This window comes from Lucilia cuprina, chromosome 4, assembly GCF_022045245.1.
Source record: "Lucilia cuprina isolate Lc7/37 chromosome 4, ASM2204524v1, whole genome shotgun sequence".
Taxonomy (NCBI): domain Eukaryota; kingdom Metazoa; phylum Arthropoda; class Insecta; order Diptera; family Calliphoridae; genus Lucilia; species Lucilia cuprina.
In genome coordinates, this window is record NC_060952.1 from 85025967 (window position 1) to 85044360 (window position 18394).

At 29.9% G+C, this 18394-nt stretch overlaps 3 protein-coding genes across 5 annotated transcripts in view; 1 reads left to right on the forward strand and 2 right to left on the reverse strand.

The window, feature by feature from the left end:
- The first annotated feature begins 646 nt into the window (after positions 1-646).
- Positions 647-8929, forward strand: LOC111677276. The gene is made up of 7 exons (XM_023438373.2): positions 647-1058; positions 1398-1570; positions 1636-1814; positions 4151-5643; positions 5963-6315; positions 6392-7465; positions 7556-8929. The coding sequence occupies exons 1-7, from the start codon at positions 1055-1057 to the stop codon at positions 8363-8365; spliced, it is 4086 nt and encodes a 1361-aa protein (XP_023294141.2). The 5' UTR covers positions 647-1054; the 3' UTR covers positions 8366-8929.
- Positions 8930-13653: 4724 nt separating this feature from the next.
- On the reverse strand, positions 13654-15281 carry LOC111677259 (general transcription factor IIF subunit 2). The gene is made up of 2 exons (XM_023438352.2): positions 14580-15281; positions 13654-14046 (listed from the first exon to the last, which is right to left on the reverse strand). The coding sequence occupies exons 1-2, from the start codon at positions 15132-15134 to the stop codon at positions 13750-13752; spliced, it is 852 nt and encodes a 283-aa protein (XP_023294120.2). The 5' UTR covers positions 15135-15281; the 3' UTR covers positions 13654-13749.
- Positions 15282-17676: 2395 nt separating this feature from the next.
- Positions 17677-18394, reverse strand: part of LOC111677275 (protocadherin Fat 1) — a 29504-nt gene continuing 28786 nt past the window's right edge. For all 3 annotated transcript variants that reach the window (XM_046949624.1, XM_046949622.1, XM_046949623.1), the window contains one exon: positions 17677-18355. In XM_046949624.1, the coding sequence (XP_046805580.1) occupies positions 18078-18355 (278 nt within the window). In that variant the 3' untranslated portion in view covers positions 17677-18077. The remainder of the gene's footprint in view (positions 18356-18394) is intronic.

Genomic DNA, 18394 nt, shown 5'->3' on the forward strand with positions numbered 1-18394 from the left:
AATCTAATTATTGAAAAACATATTTTTTTTAATGTTTTGAAAATTGAGTGAAAAGCAAACACGTGTTTTTAATAAAGATTGTAATAATCAAAATATTGCAAATTATTTATTTCATTTCCACGAAAAAAAATTATTTCAAAATTGTTTGTATAATTATTAAAGGAACTAAAGTGAATTTTAGTTTTCGGTTAAAATATGATTTATTGGTTTCTCGATTGGAGGCCTGCTTGTGATATATAGAGAATTATAAGTTTTTCATAAATATAATAACCTGTAGTGGAAAATATAAGTACTCCAGATTCATATTCATTACAGTTTTATAAAAAAATAGAAAGTCTAATCAAGATATGATATGAATGTCTTTAAAACTTTTCGAGAACCACATTATTGTTATAATAAATACACCATACTCATTTTTTTAAATCCAATTAGATTCAATTAATAATTTACAATATAATTCATCTAAATACCATAATGTTAAAAAAACTATAATTATTTTAGCGTTTTTTCTATAGTAACAGCAACACTGCATTACCATAATTACACGTGTACAAAAATAACCAAGCGTGGCATCTCTTCACCACACACTGCATTCAAATAGTCCGCCATTTTTTAATTTATCCACATTAACGAGTGAAACATGAACGAGTAAACATTGTAAGAAGAACGAATGGGATAAGTGGGAAAAGTAATACACACGCGAGATCAAAACAGAAAATGAAAAAATATATTAAAACATTAAATTCTTTAATAAAAAGTGAAAATAAATATATAAAAATAAATAAAAAACATAAATGAAATAAGTAAAAGTTTATTAAAATAAAAATTATGAAAATATAATGGATAAAAGTTTAAAAATTTCAAAGATAAATAAAAACCCCTCGCGAACAACGCCATAAAGTAAAGATGACAAAATAAATAGTCCGTGTGAAAAAATGATATAAATGTTTAATATTAAAAAAAAAGATAATTTATTAAGTCATTCAACGGATTAATAGAAATAATTTTAATAATAATTTTTTTTATTTTTAATTTTAAAGGATAACAAATTAAAATGGGTAAGTGTAAATTAAAAGAAAATATTTGAGGAGGTACAACATGCTTGTTCTTCTTTTTTCATTAATATGGCTTATAAGGGAGTGTGTGTGTATTTGTGTATGAGGTGTTGTTTATAGATTGTACAACAACTACAGTTTAGTTAAAGCAACAACAAAATACATACCAACAAATAAAAAAACTTGATTAAAATGCATTTCAATAAAATGTGTTTGTATGTTTGTTGTTTGTGTGTTTATAAAAATGCGTGAGGCATTTTGTGTGTAAATAAATGAATTCATTTATTTCTTATACATATTAATATTATATAGTTTTTATAACTTTTGCTTATTTTTATTCAGCCGATGCTTTAACCGAAATTTTAAGGGCTGCCAGCAAACATCCCAATTCCCGCGTCTCCAAACTTATACACACTGTCGAAGAGGAACCCAGTCAAAAGAATATTGTTTTACTTTTAATTGAACTGGCCGAGCATGCTGAATATTCTACCGATTTTAATGTATCATTAAAATATGTAAGTAGTTTTTGTTAATATTATTAAGATTTTATTTTTAATAATTTTTATAATTTACATTGTAGTATTTGGATTTATTTGAACATTTGGGCATTAATAGTGATTTAGTCTTAAATGAAGCTGGTCTTCTATTGGTTAATTCTTCCAAAATCTATTCAAAACGTGTGGATTATGTACAGAGTCTTGTGGAGAGACAGATATTAACTTTATCTAATGCCGATGATGAGTTACAGAAACAGAAATTGTAAGTAAAATCCTTAATTTTAATCTTAAAGCGGTAATAGTGGATTTGGAAACATGCATCTTATTAGAAATTTTGTATATTCTCAGTTTGTTGAAAATGTCAAAAACATGTTTTTTTTTTAAACATAAATTTTAAACAGTAGTGGAGAATTTGTTTGTTTATTTAAACAGGTCTAACGGTAAATTCTTTAAATTGTTTACTTTATGGAATTGAGTAAAGCTCCGTTATTTAACTGTTTTATACCCTTCACCTTCGAGGGTTCTATAGTTGAAACGAAAAGTCGGCTTTTTGCATTTAGTTAAAAGTCGATTTTTCGACTTTCGACTTTTTTCATTTAATTAAAAGTCGATTTTTCGACTTTTAATATTTTATAAATAGTCGACTTTCCGACTTTTTTCGACTTTTTCCGATTTTTCGACTATTTTCAACTTTTAGACTTTTTCCGACTTTAATTGACTTTTTTCCGACTATTTTCGACTTTTTCCGACTTTCGACTTTTTTCGACTTTTTCCGATTTTCGACTATATTCGACTTTTTTCGTCTATTTTAGACTTTTTCCGACTTGTCGACTTTTTCCGACTTTTCGAATTTTCCGACTTTCGACTATATTTGACTTTTTTCGACTATTTTCGACTTTTTCCGACTATTTTCAACTTTTTCCGATTTTTTTCGACCTTTTCCGACTTTTTTCGACTTTTTCCGACTTTTTTCGATTTTTTTCGACTTTTCCCGACTTTTCAACTCTTTCCGACTTTTTTCGACTTTTTTTCATAGACGATAGTCAAGTTATCGACTTTTTTGAAACAAAATAGTCGACTTCGACTTTTCGACTTTTTTTCGACAAAAATTCGATTGTTCGTTTATTCGAAAGTAGATTTATAGAACACTAGAGAAGGGTATATATAAGTTTGTCATTCTGTTTGTAATTTCTATAATATAATTTTACGACCCTATAATGTATATATATTCTGGATCCTTATAAATAGCAGAGTCGATTAAGCCATGTCCGTCTGTCTGTTGAAATCAGTTTTTAGAGGACCCCAGATATCGGCGAGATCCGAAATTTCAATTAGACACGCTTTCGGGAAGATCGCTATTTAAATTCAGAAAAATCGGTCCTAAATAACGGAGATATGAGCAAAAATCTGAGACAACCTCTGAAAATTTCATGAAAAATTGAGTTTTTTTTATTCATGCTCAAACAGAAATTGCAAAAAACAAAAACAAAATACACAATCATACGGTAAATTTTCTTATTGTACTCTTCTTTATAAAACAAGGCAGAGCGTGAGCAGCAGATCAAGAGTAGCAGAGCGAGAGCAGCACTAGTGTGTTGTTATTGGCTAAAAACATGAAATTAAGTATGTGAAGCCTGGTTTAAGTTAGAAACTATAAAAGGGAACTTTTTGGTACTTTTTTTTTGTTTTTAAAAGGTACATTTGGATTTTTTCTAATATAGAACCTAGAAATATGAAATGAAATTAAGTATGTAGGGCCTTGATCATGTAAGAACCTAGAAAAAGGGTCTTTTTGGTACTTTTTAGTACTTTTAAGTACTTTTTCGTTCTACAAAAGGTACTTTTTGAAATTTTTATAATATTGAACCTAGAAACGTGACATTAAGTATGTATGGTCTGGATTAAGTGAGAACTCATAAAAGGAGACTTTTTGGTACCTTACCGTTTTGCAATTGGTATTTTTTTGATTTTTTGTAATTAAATTCATACTGTCTGTTTGTTAACAGATCTGATTAGAACTCAAAAATTTAAGGTTATTTATGAGACCAGATTCGTATTCAACGCATCTCAAATCTATAGAAAAGCTTACTTTGACTTCTGGTTTAAAAGAAAGTTTTTAAACTGTTTTATAAATTTAAAATTTTAATACTTCCAAAGGTCATAGTTTTCATAAAGTCAATGAAAATTCCTACCAAATTTTATTTTACACAATTTCTAACATTTTTCTAAACCCAACCGGCGTTTTTACTTTGTTATCAGCAAAATATTATGTTTACTTTACACACAAAACAAATTGTTATCATCGTTTATGTTTAGCTTTAATAAAAAAAATTCTGATAACATTGTAATTCAAGACATAATTTATGTTTATAATTTTTAAATTTTTTTTAGTTTAATTTCGATTAAAAAGAGTTTTAAATCGTATGACCATTAACTCTAGATCAATTGTCTCCATCCATATTATGCGAATTTGAAATTTAGAATACCTAGTTTATAACATTGACCATAATTTGTCTCATTATCTTAATAAACCTCTAAAAAGTTTATAATTTAAATTATTACTAAAATATTCACTTTACTATCTTTTTCCATTAACAGAGAACAAGAAGCCGCCGCCGAAAATGTTGCGACACCCACCGAAAAACCCAAAAGAGGCCGTAAACGTGCCTTAGACGCTCCCAGTGATCCATATGAAGTTGAGTTAATACCGAAAAAATTCAAAAAATTAACAGAAGAAAAACGTTTTGCTGCACCGAAGACACCACAAAAAGCCAAATCAGTTTTACGTAATATAGAAATGGAACAGCAAATACATCCGGCTGGTTGGTTACATGCCACTATCTATGATTTGGAAAATGAAGAAGATGTCGATACGAAAAGAAATTACAAATTATTTACATATCATGTAGAACATCGTTATAATACACTCGTACCAGATATAAACTTTCGCTTACATTTCAAAGTAAAAGATTACATCGATGAACAAGAGGAAATGGAAGCAGATGAAGCCTGTAATACAGATCGTAGTTGGCCGCCTTTATCGGAGGCATATGTACAGAAATATTTACGTTTAGAAAACTATGTGCTGCAGCAGGATTTAAAGGTTAACAAAAGAAAGGCAGCCGAAATGGAGGAAGATAATGATTTGGATAAAAGCCAAGATACAGATGTTATAATTAAAGATGATAATGACAATAAAAATGAATCACAATTAGAGCAAACCATGCTTGATTCTAGTACGGCTGAAACAGCAGCAGCAGATACCACCAAAGATAATTTAGATTCAACAAATTTAAATGGCAAAAATGATTCGGGTCTTGGTCAGAGCCTTCTAGATGAGTCTGTACCCTTAGATTCTACAAATATTGAAAATCTAAATGATACAAATATAGCAGCTGAATCTAATAAATCATTAAATGTTACCGAGACTATACAAGAAAATGATTCTGCTTTGGGTACTAGTGTTCTCGATCAAACTTGCATTATGGAAAATAATACAACAGGAAATTTAGATAACACAGCAAATTCCGAAAATCTAAATGAAACAAATGCAGAAGAGCCTAACAAATCTTTAAATATTAACGAAAATCAACAAGAAAATGATTCCGCTTTGGGTACTAGTGTCTTAGATCAAACAGACAATACGGAAAATAATACAACAATAGAAGAAGGAAACTTGGATACAACAACAAATGTAGAAAATAAAACAAATGAAGAAGAGGCTAATAATTCGTTGAATGCCACAGAAAATGAATCGGCTTTGAGTAATAGTGTATTGGATCAAACAAATAATACAACTACAGCAACAGAAGGAAATATGGATGAAACAACAGCAGAAACAAGTGGAATTTTAGAAACATCTAGTGGAGACAATGAAGCTAATGAAACCACAACAGAGATGGAGAAAGAGGGAGATAAATCGACAAATACTGCAGCACTTATAGTACCAATAGAAAATCGAAAAGATTCTGCTATAAGTGACGATAGACACCATTCGATATCAACAGAAAACTTAGCAATGTCAATGGAAAACTTAAATAAAATAGATGATAAAACATTACAAATTGATTTAGGCCACGAAAAGGATAAAGGTAATTTGTCTTAATTATGTATCTATCTATCTATCTATCTATCTATCTATCTATCTATCTATCTATCTATCTATCTATCTATCTATCTATCTATCAATCTATCAATCTATCAATCTATCTATCTATCTATCTATCTATCTATCTATCTATCTATCTATCTATCTATCTATCTATCTATCTATCTATCTATCTATCTATCTATCTATCTATCTATCTATCTATATATATATCTATCTATCTATCTATCTATCATTCTCTCTCTCTCTCTATCTATCTACTACAATATTAAAAAACTATAAATTATTAAATTCCTTTTCAGACAACAACCAACTCCAAGTCCAACTTCCACACACCGATGATGAGGGTGTTTATCTTTCCGACCAAGAAGACCACGATTGTCGTATGCTGTCTCCCATTATTAATGCCACAAACATACTGCCAGGTGTAGAAAGAAAAGATATAACCATTTATATGGATGATGAATTAAGACAAGCGCTGGATATGCGTGATGGGATAATGGAACATTTTAGTCATGAAACCTACAAAGTGCCTGTGATAACAGAACCAAAAAAACAAAATTTATTATTTAATATTTTCAAATTACCAGAAAAATTGGTAAGAAGAAAAGTAATATTTAAATTGGGACCCGAAATGGATTTATATTTACAAGCGGTAAGTTAAAAGGAAACATTATATTCTATAGAAAATTAGTAATACTAACATATATTCAAACCCATTTCTCCTCTAGCGCTCTTTAAAACGTTCCAGACCTGAACAACCAACACGCTCAACACGTGCACCACAACTTTTACAATGGTTTTCTCTTAATAATACCGATATGACGGGAGTCTGTATGTCACCACCATATAGTCCGGGACATTGTTCAGAGTTTTATGGTTTTTCCGATAATGAAGATGATGATGATGATACCTTAAGTTGTGCTGATTTTTGTGGCTTTACCGAAGAAGAACAATCTACTTTAATGATTAAACATACATCACGTTTAAGTCGTGATTCAGGAGTTGGTGTAGATGTTAATGCCTTAACACCGGAAAAAGAAACATTGGAAATTATCTTTGAAGATAGAGAAATATCAGCGATTGATAATTGCAAAAAAGTTTTAAACTTAGATCAAATGCCCGAAAACTCAGAACAATGTACGGAAGATATATTAAATCAACTGCCAGAGGAAATAAGAGATGTTCTAACTACAGAATTGAAGGAAAATAATGAAACTACAAACGATGAAAGTCAGAAAACTGAGACACAAGAAAGTTGTAGTCAAGCTACTGTTTCTATAAATAACACTGAAGATACAGAAAATGTGGCCACGGAAAGTAGTGTGGAAAATTCGGAAAGTTTAAGCAGTGAAAATCTTTCCACAAATAATACACAAGAATCTGATACGAAATTAACAGAGTGTTCTACAGAATCTTTACAAGAAAGTAGTGAAAATACGGAAACTTTAGCAACTAGTGGGTCACAAGAAACGACAACTGAACAAACTGCGGATGCAGCTACTGAGGCAACAACTAGCGAATCTCAAGATAAACTTACTGATGTTCTAGTTGAGAGCGAAATTCCTAAGGAAACTAATGTTGCATCAAAGTCTGATGATGATGTTGAAATAAAAGACATCATAATATCGAACTCAGAGGAAAGCCACAAAAGTGCTGAAGAATTGTTAAAGGAAAAACTAGATGCTGCCAATTCTATGGAAGATAGAGATAACTTTGACCATCAACTAGATATTACGGAAGATTGTGATTCCGATAAAGACGATGAAATGTTGGATTTGGATACTCAGGGAACTAAAACTAAAGTAAGGAAATATTACAGCTAAATTTTGAAAATATTACATTTAAAAAAAAAATAAGTTCCGTTTATAATTTTATACATTTATATCTTTCAGATCCAACAATGGCACGAACATTTACAACCGATTCTTGCCAAATCTAGAGAACGTCATCATTTTGATGTTTTCAAATTGGGCACCGAAATTATCCAGACAGTACAAAGTACAAAATCTGCCCACGACGACAAGGAGGAAACTTTAAATGATATCAAATCTAAACACCCGGTTGCCTCTTTTCAAGATATAATGGATAATAAAGATACTTCCTATGTATCTAGATATTTTCTTTCCACTTTACTGTTGGCAAATCAAAGTAATATAGAAATTTCTATAGAAAATAAATCTTCAGAAAAACCTTCTTCATGGCAGGATATACAATTAAAACTATTAAGTACAAAACGCCATACGGTAGCTATAGAGGATAATATTGGTATGATTGATAATAAACAAAATACAAAAACCGTACAGGAGAAAATGACAAAAGCCTTAGATGAGGAAGAAGATGAGCCCTTGATAAAGCTACAAAATAGTAAAAAATCTCCTAAGAAAACGAAAACATCTTTAAAACGCGCAAGTGATAATAACACAACTGCTAATATAGCCCTAAAGAAGCCTAAAGAAATAACACATAGCCGACACAATGAGTTGCCCAACCTGATTGAAAGTGTACAAATTATAAAAAGTCCACAAGTAAAAGAACTAAATCTATTGCCCAGCACCAGTCGCCAGGCACAGCTATTAAATACATCCACATTTAAGGTCAACATCAATAATGTACGGACACTACAACCCATCGAAAAGGTACAACAAACAAGTGATGATTATGATTCTGGCATTTTTTCAGTAGATGAAATGTCCACATCATGACGAAGATAATGACTTTTAATCTTAATGTGTATGTTGTTAATTTAGTTAAGTGTCTTTATTGTGATGTGACTGTCTGTCTGTTTAGTGGTATATACGTTAAAACGTATGTGTTTTTTGCGACTGTGTACAAAATGAATTTAATTCATCTTTAATATTAGAAAAATAACAAGAAAATGTTCAATTTATAGAGGTTTTTGGTTAGGATTTTCTTTTTTATAAATTTGTTTTGCAATATTTTATGTTTTAATTGTTTTAAGTACTAATTTTAAGGTGTTTTTATTAAGATAATTTTATTAAGAGTAGTTTAAGATTTTAGTATATATACTTAAATTAAAAAAAAAATACACTTTTATGTTTTAGTTTTATTATTATTTGTGCTTGTCTAACATTACGTTTTATTTTAACTAATTATTTGATAAGGACTATAATTACGTGTTCCAGTTTTTACGGAATACATATCATAAGTTTTAGAAGAGAAAAAAAAATAAACACTTTTACACCCAAACACAATTTTAATATTAAAATGCTAAAAAATAGTTTCCAGGAAAGTTTATTCCATAGAAATTCTCTTCAATTTGTTCTAAATTATGGGAGAATTTGTTAAACAAATATGGACAAAGTGTCAACAAATTAGAAGCAATTTCTTTAATCTTGCGGTTTTAAACTTGTTGTAAAACTAATACTAGGACGTTAGAGTTGTATTTTTAATCAACACCACAATAGTGTGGAGGTTATATTAGTTTTGTGCTGATGTTTGTAATGCACATTAACATTGATCCTATACCCACCTTTAAGTATACCAATCGGCTCAGAATCGTTTTCTGAGCCATGTCCGACCATTCATGTAAAGCTTGCTTTCAAACTGTTGGTCACAATTTTAAAGATAATTCAATGAAATTTGGTGCATTATCTTCTATGGACAAAGCCTATTAAAAATGTTTAAGATCGGCCTATTATGTCCCCATACAACTGAATCCTCGAATAGGGTTTGTAAACCTTGTAACCTAAATGCAGGTTGCAATTTTGGAGATAATTCAATAAAATTTGGCACATGATCTTCTATGGTGGCGTAGACGAACCCTATGGAACATGGATTCATTATTTCACTTAGCCTGCATACAACGGAAGCCGCCGAATAGGGCTTTTAAGTTCATAATTATATTTAATATACTCGTATCACGACAAATAGCAAGAATATAGGACCTCATTTGACCCTAGCCCCTATAAAAAGCCGCCTTCAAGATTTGACATAACTGTTTTTTTCGATTTTGGGATTACTTGGCTGGTCCAAAGGGATAAAACGCCACCAACAATTTCAATCTAAAGTTCCAAACGTTTGAGTATTCTATGGTCTCCACCAATAAAACATAACCTCACTTGAGGTGATACGAAAACACGAGGTTAATGTAGACAACATATAACTTGAACAGATTATATGAAGTAATACACTACACCAGTGCGAGCGAGACGCAAAATTGTCGAAAGCTAGGAAACAAACACAAACGCGTTTAAGAAATAATCGCGATGACTCGAGAGTTGTTCCCCAACTTAGACCTGAATTACGACTGGGTCTAAAACTTGTTGTAAAACTAATACTAGAACGTTAGAGTTGTATTTATGAAGGTTACATTGGGTTTGTGCTGATGTTTGTAACGCACAATAATATTGGTTCTATTTCCCACCTTAAAGTATATCAATCGGCTCTGAATTATTTTCTGAGTCGATTTAGCTACGTCTGTTCGTCCATCCACCTTGCAGTCAAACTGTAGGTTGCAATTTTAAAGATAATTCAATGAAATTGAATTCTTTTGACCCATGCCTATTGAAAATGGTTAAGATCGGTCCATTATTTTACCTAATCCCCATACAACTGAACCTCCGAATAGGGCTTGAATACCTTGTATAGGTCACAATTTTGGAGATAATTCGATAAAATTTGGGACATGATCTTCAATGGTGCCGTAGACAAAGTATATGGAACATCGATCCATTATTTCACTTAGCCCCCATACAACTGAAGCCGCCGAATAGGGCTTTTGAGTTCATAATTATGTTTAATTTACTCGTATCACGACAAATAGCTACAAAAGAAAGTTCTATAATAGCCTTGGTGACACTCATGACCTTTATAAATATAGAACTTTTCAGTGTTGCCATACAAAACCACAGAAAACGTCACTGCTTGTTATTAAAACAACAGATCGTTCCTGTATGGGAAACAGACATCTGCTAGGTGGGAGAGGTAGTTCTTAGTTTCGTGCTCGTCTCATGACCCGTCTGAAAAGGGTGACCCCCAGGAGACAGTCAGCTCAAGCAAAACAGTGTCCGTCAGCATGGCCCATGAGATTCATTGCACTTAAGCCTTTACATAGCGACAAGCGACATCAAATTAAATTTATTTTAAGATTAACAAATCTGATTATTAATTGACATTTGATTGCCAACTCAAAAATCCGCTAATCATAATAGTATAAGACGGTTAAACTTTACGAATAAGGTATTATTACGCCTCAAGTATGGCCAAAAATGCTGTTTTTCAAACTTTTTGACACGATGTCTAGAAATACTGATGTGATAGAAAAATTTGCAGGTCATATTCGGTTACCGCGCTACTCATATGGGTAAATGAATGAAAAGTAAAAAATCGCAATATTTTTTGTGTAAAAATTGTTCCGAAGCGAAGATCATATTGTCGTATGTTGGGCAATTTTCATTTCGTTTAAATGTGGATTAAAAATCCAATTTATAAGATTTTTTCAAGCCAAATTATCGGCTTTCGATAACAATCGAAATCATTCAGTTATAGAAACGATAAAATTTCTTGCAAAATGTAACCTGACCATTTCACAAACAGAATCTCTGAATCTAAGATTTTTCCATAAATATTTCAGAATGTTTTGTGTTTAACAGAATTCTGATATACCTACAAAAGACAATTTCTAAATTAATAATAAAAAGTTTTGAATTACAATTCGAAATCATGTATAGATGAAGTTTCAAAATGATGAAATGAAAATGTTCAGGCTATTTTGTCTTATTTCGAATAGGTTATTTCTGAGCTAACGGTATTGGGACCTATTCTTGTAATGATATTTATAAGGTTAACTAAAGCTTTATATGTTAGAAATTAATTAAATTATTCTAACTTTTTAGCCGTTTCGAAATAGGTGTGTGTGTGTGAGTGGAACTATAGGTATTTATTTCCTGTTAAAATTATTGAAGTATATGATCCAAAAAACTACTCTCCTGTTACCATTATTGGAGTACATGATCCGTTTATTAGTCCTATGTAATGCAGGCATGGATCATGTTTATTTGTTTTGAAAACAAAATGGTACATAGTCTGCATTACACAGGACAATGTTGTGGATCACGTAATCCCATAATTTAAACAAGGGCGTATTTTTGGCATTACTTAGATGTAATGCATGGATAGATTATGTGGTCCTCACCAAGAAGAGCACAATGTTAAATGTGGTGTGTTTTTTCCATATACATATTAGAATTAGTTTTGAAACAGTCCTAGTCCTTTGTTGTTGTAACAGGTCGGCTATAACTGGATTTCTTCCCTTGTGAAAAACTTCCGGTTGATACAGCTATTGCTAAGTTGACAATCTTTGGCTGATTAAGAATCCGGTCGCTCCGCAGCGAAAATCCAATTGTCGTGGGAACGATCTTAGTCCAAGTCCTTTGAGGATACACTAGTTATACGCATATGCAGAGTTGTTAACAAATAGTAGTTCATTTTTTATTTACAACTAATCAGATATGTATTTCCTTAATCCATTGTTTTTAATTAAATCATTCTAACTTTTTTCTGTTAATTTTTCATTATCATTTCAGGAATTGGCAAATCAAAATCTTACAAAATATTTTCTTAAAATTAAAAAATTACCCATTTTGGTTAAAGTATAAAACAAACAACACTTTTGAAAAGCATTGTGATATAGCAGTATTTAAAATTTCAAAATTTTTTTTTTTTTAAATTAAGTAAATTAATTTTAAAGGTTTTTTAAATATATCAACAAGTTTAGCATTTTAATTATACATTATAGTTTATATACAAATTTTTTAAACATTTGTTTTGCAAAACATTGATACATTTTTTTTAAGTTCACATTTGTTTTCAGTTTTTATGTTTTTTTTTCTTCGATTTTGTTATTTTCTTATTTTGATTTCTTTAATTTTGTATTAATTTTTAAGTTGACTTTTTTGTTTTCTATTTTTTAATTTGATTTTTTCTTAATTTTGTATTAATTTTTAAGTTGCTGTTTCTTAGTTATGACCAAATTCAGAATGAAGAAAAGAAAACTATTTTTAAAATTTTCTATATAAAAACTACTCAGTTTTTGTTAGTGTTTTTCATACAAAATTTCAAATATTGTTTTATATTCTTCTTTCTGAATATGGACCTTCATTTTTCTTTATTTTGAGTTCAAAATTTTATATTTTTTGTTTAATTTCTTTTCATTTTTGTTTGATTGGTTTTTATTTATTTTCTTTTTATTTATGAATTTATTTTGTTTATTTTTAAGTTTTTCCTTAAATTTTTTTCTATTCTTTATTTAATTTAGTTTTGAGTTTAGTTATTTTTAAGTTAGTTTTGAGTTTAGTTATTTTTTTAAGTTAGTTTTTTGTTTAAGTTTTTTTCCTTAATTTCCTTTTTTAAGTTTCTCGATTAATAGAGTACCTGACATGTTATTTTGTAAAATGTTTTAAAATTTTAAAATGTTATATATTTTAAGTTTTTTTCTTTCAAAAACTACCCTAAAAATCACTTTATAATTTAGTATTTTTTTTATATTTTTTTGAAATAAATTTAATACCACACTCAACACAAATTAACACACTCTTGAACGAATAAAATTTCATCATTATTTCAAAATCGTAATTTCATTTTGTTATGAAAGTTCATTCGTCCAGGAATGCATTTCAGTCATTGATATAGTAGAAGCTAAAGTTTGTAAAATATCTTTATATTAAAAATACATATGATTATTGTAAAAATAGATAATGCATCAAATCTTTTACCTTTAAAAGCACAAAAATTTAGCCTTATTTTATAAATTTTAAGAAAATTAATATATTTTTTTATAACAAAATAATTAAGAAAATGGTTTAAGAAAAAAAAAATAAAATCATTTTTGACAATAAAATTTTTCTCCTAAAGGTTTTTTATTAATAGGATAATTTACAAGGAAAAACAATCAATGTCAAAAAGCTCTTCATTTACTTATTAATTACTTACGCCACTTTCAATCTTTAAAATCTATAAAAAAACTTTTAACTTTTTTGTTTAATATTCTTTTTTATTTTAATTAAGTTTCTAGTCTTTCTATATATTCTTTTTTTTTAAGTTAAAACATCTAATATTAAATTTATTGTTATTCACTATCACTATCTGATGGTGACTTCTCATCGTCTTTTTTCTCGTCAGATTTATAATGACGATATTCTTTCTTTAATTCCCACATATTTTTATGGGGATTTTTCATATTATAATCGCATACTTCTTTGAGAATCTCTTTCAAGTAGCCAATTGGTTGTTTAGTGATTTTAACCAAATCCTTAATGTTGTAGTATTGATGTTTTTCGAATGCATTGAACAGCATATCCATGACAGCGTTTTTATCGTCACGGGCCTTTTTACCTTCGGCTTTTTTGCGTTCACGGTATTCGATCTGAAGGAAAGAAGGAGAAAGATATTAAAGTATATCTATCAATTACTATCTATCTATTTATATATCTATATATCCATCTATCTATCTATCTATCTATCTATCTATCTATCTATCTATCTATCTATCTATCTATCTATCTATCTATCTATCTATCTATCTATCTATCTATCTATCTATCTATCTATCTATCTATCTATCTATCTATCTATCTATCTATCTATCTATCTATCTATCTATCTATCTATCTATCTATCTATCTATCTATCTATCTATCTATCTATCTATCTATCTATCTATCTACAACATTTCATCGATCATGTACAACATTTCATCGATCATCTACAAGATTTCATCGAACATCTACAACATTTCATCGATCATCTACAACATTTCATTGATCATCTGCAACATTTCATCGATCATCTACAACATTTCATCGATCATCTACAACATTTCATCGATCATCTACAACATTTCATCGACCATCTACAACATTTCATCGAGTTCAACTGCCCCACTCCAACCATACTTACATTATGTGCATGATCTTTGACGGGCTTAAAGTTTTGCACAATTTTATCGATAGGTTGCACTTTACGCTGTGGCACCGATGCCTTACGTATCGATTCCAATTTCAATTTCATATAACAATTATCGGCTATAGGACGACATTCTAATTTTTGTACAATTCTTCCCTCCATATAAAGTTTTTCGGCATCTTGCGTTTGTGAAGATGAAGTATCTTTACTTTCTTTACCAGACGTGCTGGTTGGTGGTCCCATATGTGAAAAAACACCCAAAGTCTGTTTCGTCACAACCGAAACATCGAGTATGTGTTCGGTGGGAATCTCTTCTTCGGGATCTAATTTCACCACAGCCTGTGTTAGGCTCAATGAGACTTGAGCCTTTTGACCGGGCGTCTTGCTAATTCTTAGCTTACCCACATCCATATTGGAGGGTGCTTTTTCCCATTTTTGTGCTATATATTTAGGTACTTTCACCAGCCAGACACCACGTCCAGCATTTGAGAGATCAAGTTCTTTGTCAACAATGGGTACTTTTATATCTTTATCGTCATTTTTAGACATTTTTTATGGCAATTTTATTGTTAAGTTTTTCTTATAAATAAATTATTTTATAAAGATTTACTTAATTTTGTTATTACACGTTTACACGAAAATTGTTTGGTGTTTGTGATAGAAATAATAAATATAAAAACAACAAGCCGCTAAAAAATGCATTTGTTGACAGCGTGAAAGAGAGATTGTGAAATGTCATTTGAACAGCTGTTTGTAGAGTTGCCAGAATTAGTTAGAAAATTTAAATTAAAGCTGTCAAAGTTGTTATTTTTTTTTTTGTAATCGAGTTCTTGTTTTTCGCGCGAAAGCTTAACAGAAAAAAAGTGATTGTGTGAAAAGTGTTCAAGCATTTAAAAAAAATTGTTAAAATAATTTAAAAAGTGTTAAAGTAATTAAATAACTACTTAAAATAGTGAAAATTTATCATAAAAGTGTTAAGATTAGACTTTAGATTAAGAAATTATAAAAATAGGAACAATTGTCAATTTTTTTTATAAAAAACTTAAGCTTGCAAAAAAAAGTTTCTTCAATTGACCACAAATTGTAAAGGAAACTAGTCCATAATTCATTTGAAAATGTAGTCGAAAATGTCATCCATATCTTTTAAGCTAAAATTTGTACTACAATGGAGAATATATCAGCATTTAGGAGGATGTTACGAAGGTGAGTACCATGTTTATAAGTTACCGACCATTTTCGTACAGTGAAAACAAGGGAATCCTTTAAGATTGTTTTCGTCTGAATTGTGAAGATTGTTTTTACCCGTATTATTGTTATTGCGCTGGACTAGACTAAATTCTAAGTAGAGTGTATTTAATTTGATTAAGTGATGAGGAAAGCGGCTTGATGCTCTTCTACGGAATATTGTTTAGTATATTATGTACTCTCTATGGAAACGTCATTTCAACGGAACCGATTTTAAACAAAGTTAATAGTTGCGCTAGAATTAGATTATACTTAAGTCTAAGTAGGGTGTAATAAAAGTGTGGTTAGTAGAGGGGAAATATCTAAGGTTATTGATACTCCTTTACGGAATTATGTTAAGTTATGTTATGAGGTTTTATTTCGGTTTAATTACAACATAATTTCCTCTCTATTGGTCATTTCCACGCGATCTAAGTGCAATCTTTGATCAATTTTTAATAGACTATAGTTAGACTATAAAAAAACTAAATGACACTAGACTATAGCCTACACGAATGGCTAGATTATGTACTACAACATAGACTAGGCTCTATACAATACCATAGAATAGACTTCACCATAGACTAGACTAAAGCTAGCTAGACTTTAGGTCAAGCAAGACTTTAGAGTAAGCTATAGCTAGACCAAAGACTAGACTCTAAAATAGACTATAATATAGACTAGACGATAGACTTAAATATCGACTATACTAGGCTATAAATTAGAATTTGGACTAAACTATATACATACTACTAAAAATTGTACTATATACTAGACTACAGACTAGACTAGTATATGTTCTAGACTATATTTTAGACCATAAAGTAGACTATAAATACTAAAATATAGACTAGGCTATAGATTATAGACTAGACCATATACTAGAATATAGTCTATATTATAGACTAGAATATAAACTAGATTATAGTTCAGACTAGAATATAGATAAGACTTAGGCATAGAGTACAGAATAGGCTTTATAATAGAGTATAGAATATATTATAGACTATGGCTATATACTAGGCATTAGGCTAGATTATTGACTATAGACTAAACTATTGAATAAAGTCTAGACTACACTATGGACTAGACTTTAGGCAAGACAATAGACTTGACTATAAGCAAGGCTACAGATTAGACTATAGGTTCGAATATTCAATCTCTAACCGTCTAGAATATTAGGATTCATACGTGAATTAAATCTCCAATAGTGAACCAAAAGGTCTACATGAAAGATTTTAACTTGGATCGTAGTGCTTGGTGCCCCCCTTAATCAAATGAGTTAATAGGTTCGAATATAGACTAGACTATAGACTAGTCAATAGACTACAATTGACTATAGACCAGACTATTGACTAGACTTCAATACTTATTATTTAAAGGATCGAAAAATTATATTGTAGATTTCTAACAGAATAATAAATCATAATCTTTCTCTATAAAACGTCTAGACTACACTTGACTATAAGCAAGGCTATAGATTATACTATAGGTTCGAATCTTCAATCTGTCACCGTCTAGAACAATAAGATTCATACGTAAACTAATTGTCCAATGGTGAACCAAAAGGTCTGCATAAAAGATCTTAACATGGGTTGTAGTGCTTGGTGCCCCTTAATCAATCAATCAATGGGTTCAAATATAGGTTAGACTAGACTAAATAAAGACTAGTCTAAGAAATACAATTGAGTATAAACCAGACTATTGACTAGACTTCAATTCTTACTATTTATAGGATCGGAAAATTATATTGTAAATAACAATTAAATTATAACCTTTCTCTATAAAAGTAATTATATATTTTATTATGTTTCTACTAATATACGGACTTACTCCAAGTCATTATATAAATTCCACTTAAACAACATTTAGTTTTCAAAATTTATTCATTACTTAAACTTTACAATATCCTTAGAAAAGATTCGTTAATAAAATACTGTATATATATAAAAAATTCAATTTCGTTATGACAAAAATTTCTGGAAAAATCTTTGGAAGCTAAAAATTTACAACTGGAATTAAGCTTGATTATATCTTAAACTAAACTTAAATACTAGATTATTTTTCAGAAGAAAAACGAGTATTTTTTTAAACTATATACTAAAATATATTTTATATATAAATAATTTCGAAATTAAATAACTATACGTTAAATTTATGACTAAAATACTAAAAAACATTTATAAATACTTACAATAAAAACAAACAATTTTTATATACACAAACACATAACTAAATGGAGAAATATTTAATAAATTGTAATAAATTTTAAAAATACACCGTTAAATTGTTTTCGGACGAACCCATTGTATCGGTGGCCGTTAGAAGATTGCTAGAACCATTAACTCCTACACTGGTGACACCACCATTAGCACAGGATATTGTAGTGACGCCGGTTTGATGAGAGGCCGCTGTGGAGGGAGTTTCCCAAGCCATTTTTTTATTATTATTGTCCGCCGACTGGGGAAGAGGTTGGCATAAGGAGTCGTTTTCGATTTCATCTTCCTCATAAAGCTGGCCATTAGCAGAGGCCCTGGAAACTATGCCTAGGATGGGAAAGAATAAGAAAATATTGGGATAATATA

Coding starts and splice junctions, on each gene's coding strand:
- LOC111677276 (XM_023438373.2), top strand. Junction 5,644..5,962: donor AGGCCACGAAAAGGATAAAG/GTAATTTGTCTT, acceptor ATTCCTTTTCAG/ACAACAACCAACTCCAAGTC. Junction 7,466..7,555: donor CTCAGGGAACTAAAACTAAA/GTAAGGAAATAT, acceptor TATATCTTTCAG/ATCCAACAATGGCACGAACA.
- LOC111677259 (XM_023438352.2), bottom strand. CDS start 15,134: ATGTCTAAAAATGACGATAAAGATATAAAAGTACCCATTGTTGACAAA. Junction 14,047..14,579: donor TCAAAGATCATGCACATAAT/GTAAGTATGGTT, acceptor TCTTTCCTTCAG/ATCGAATACCGTGAACGCAA.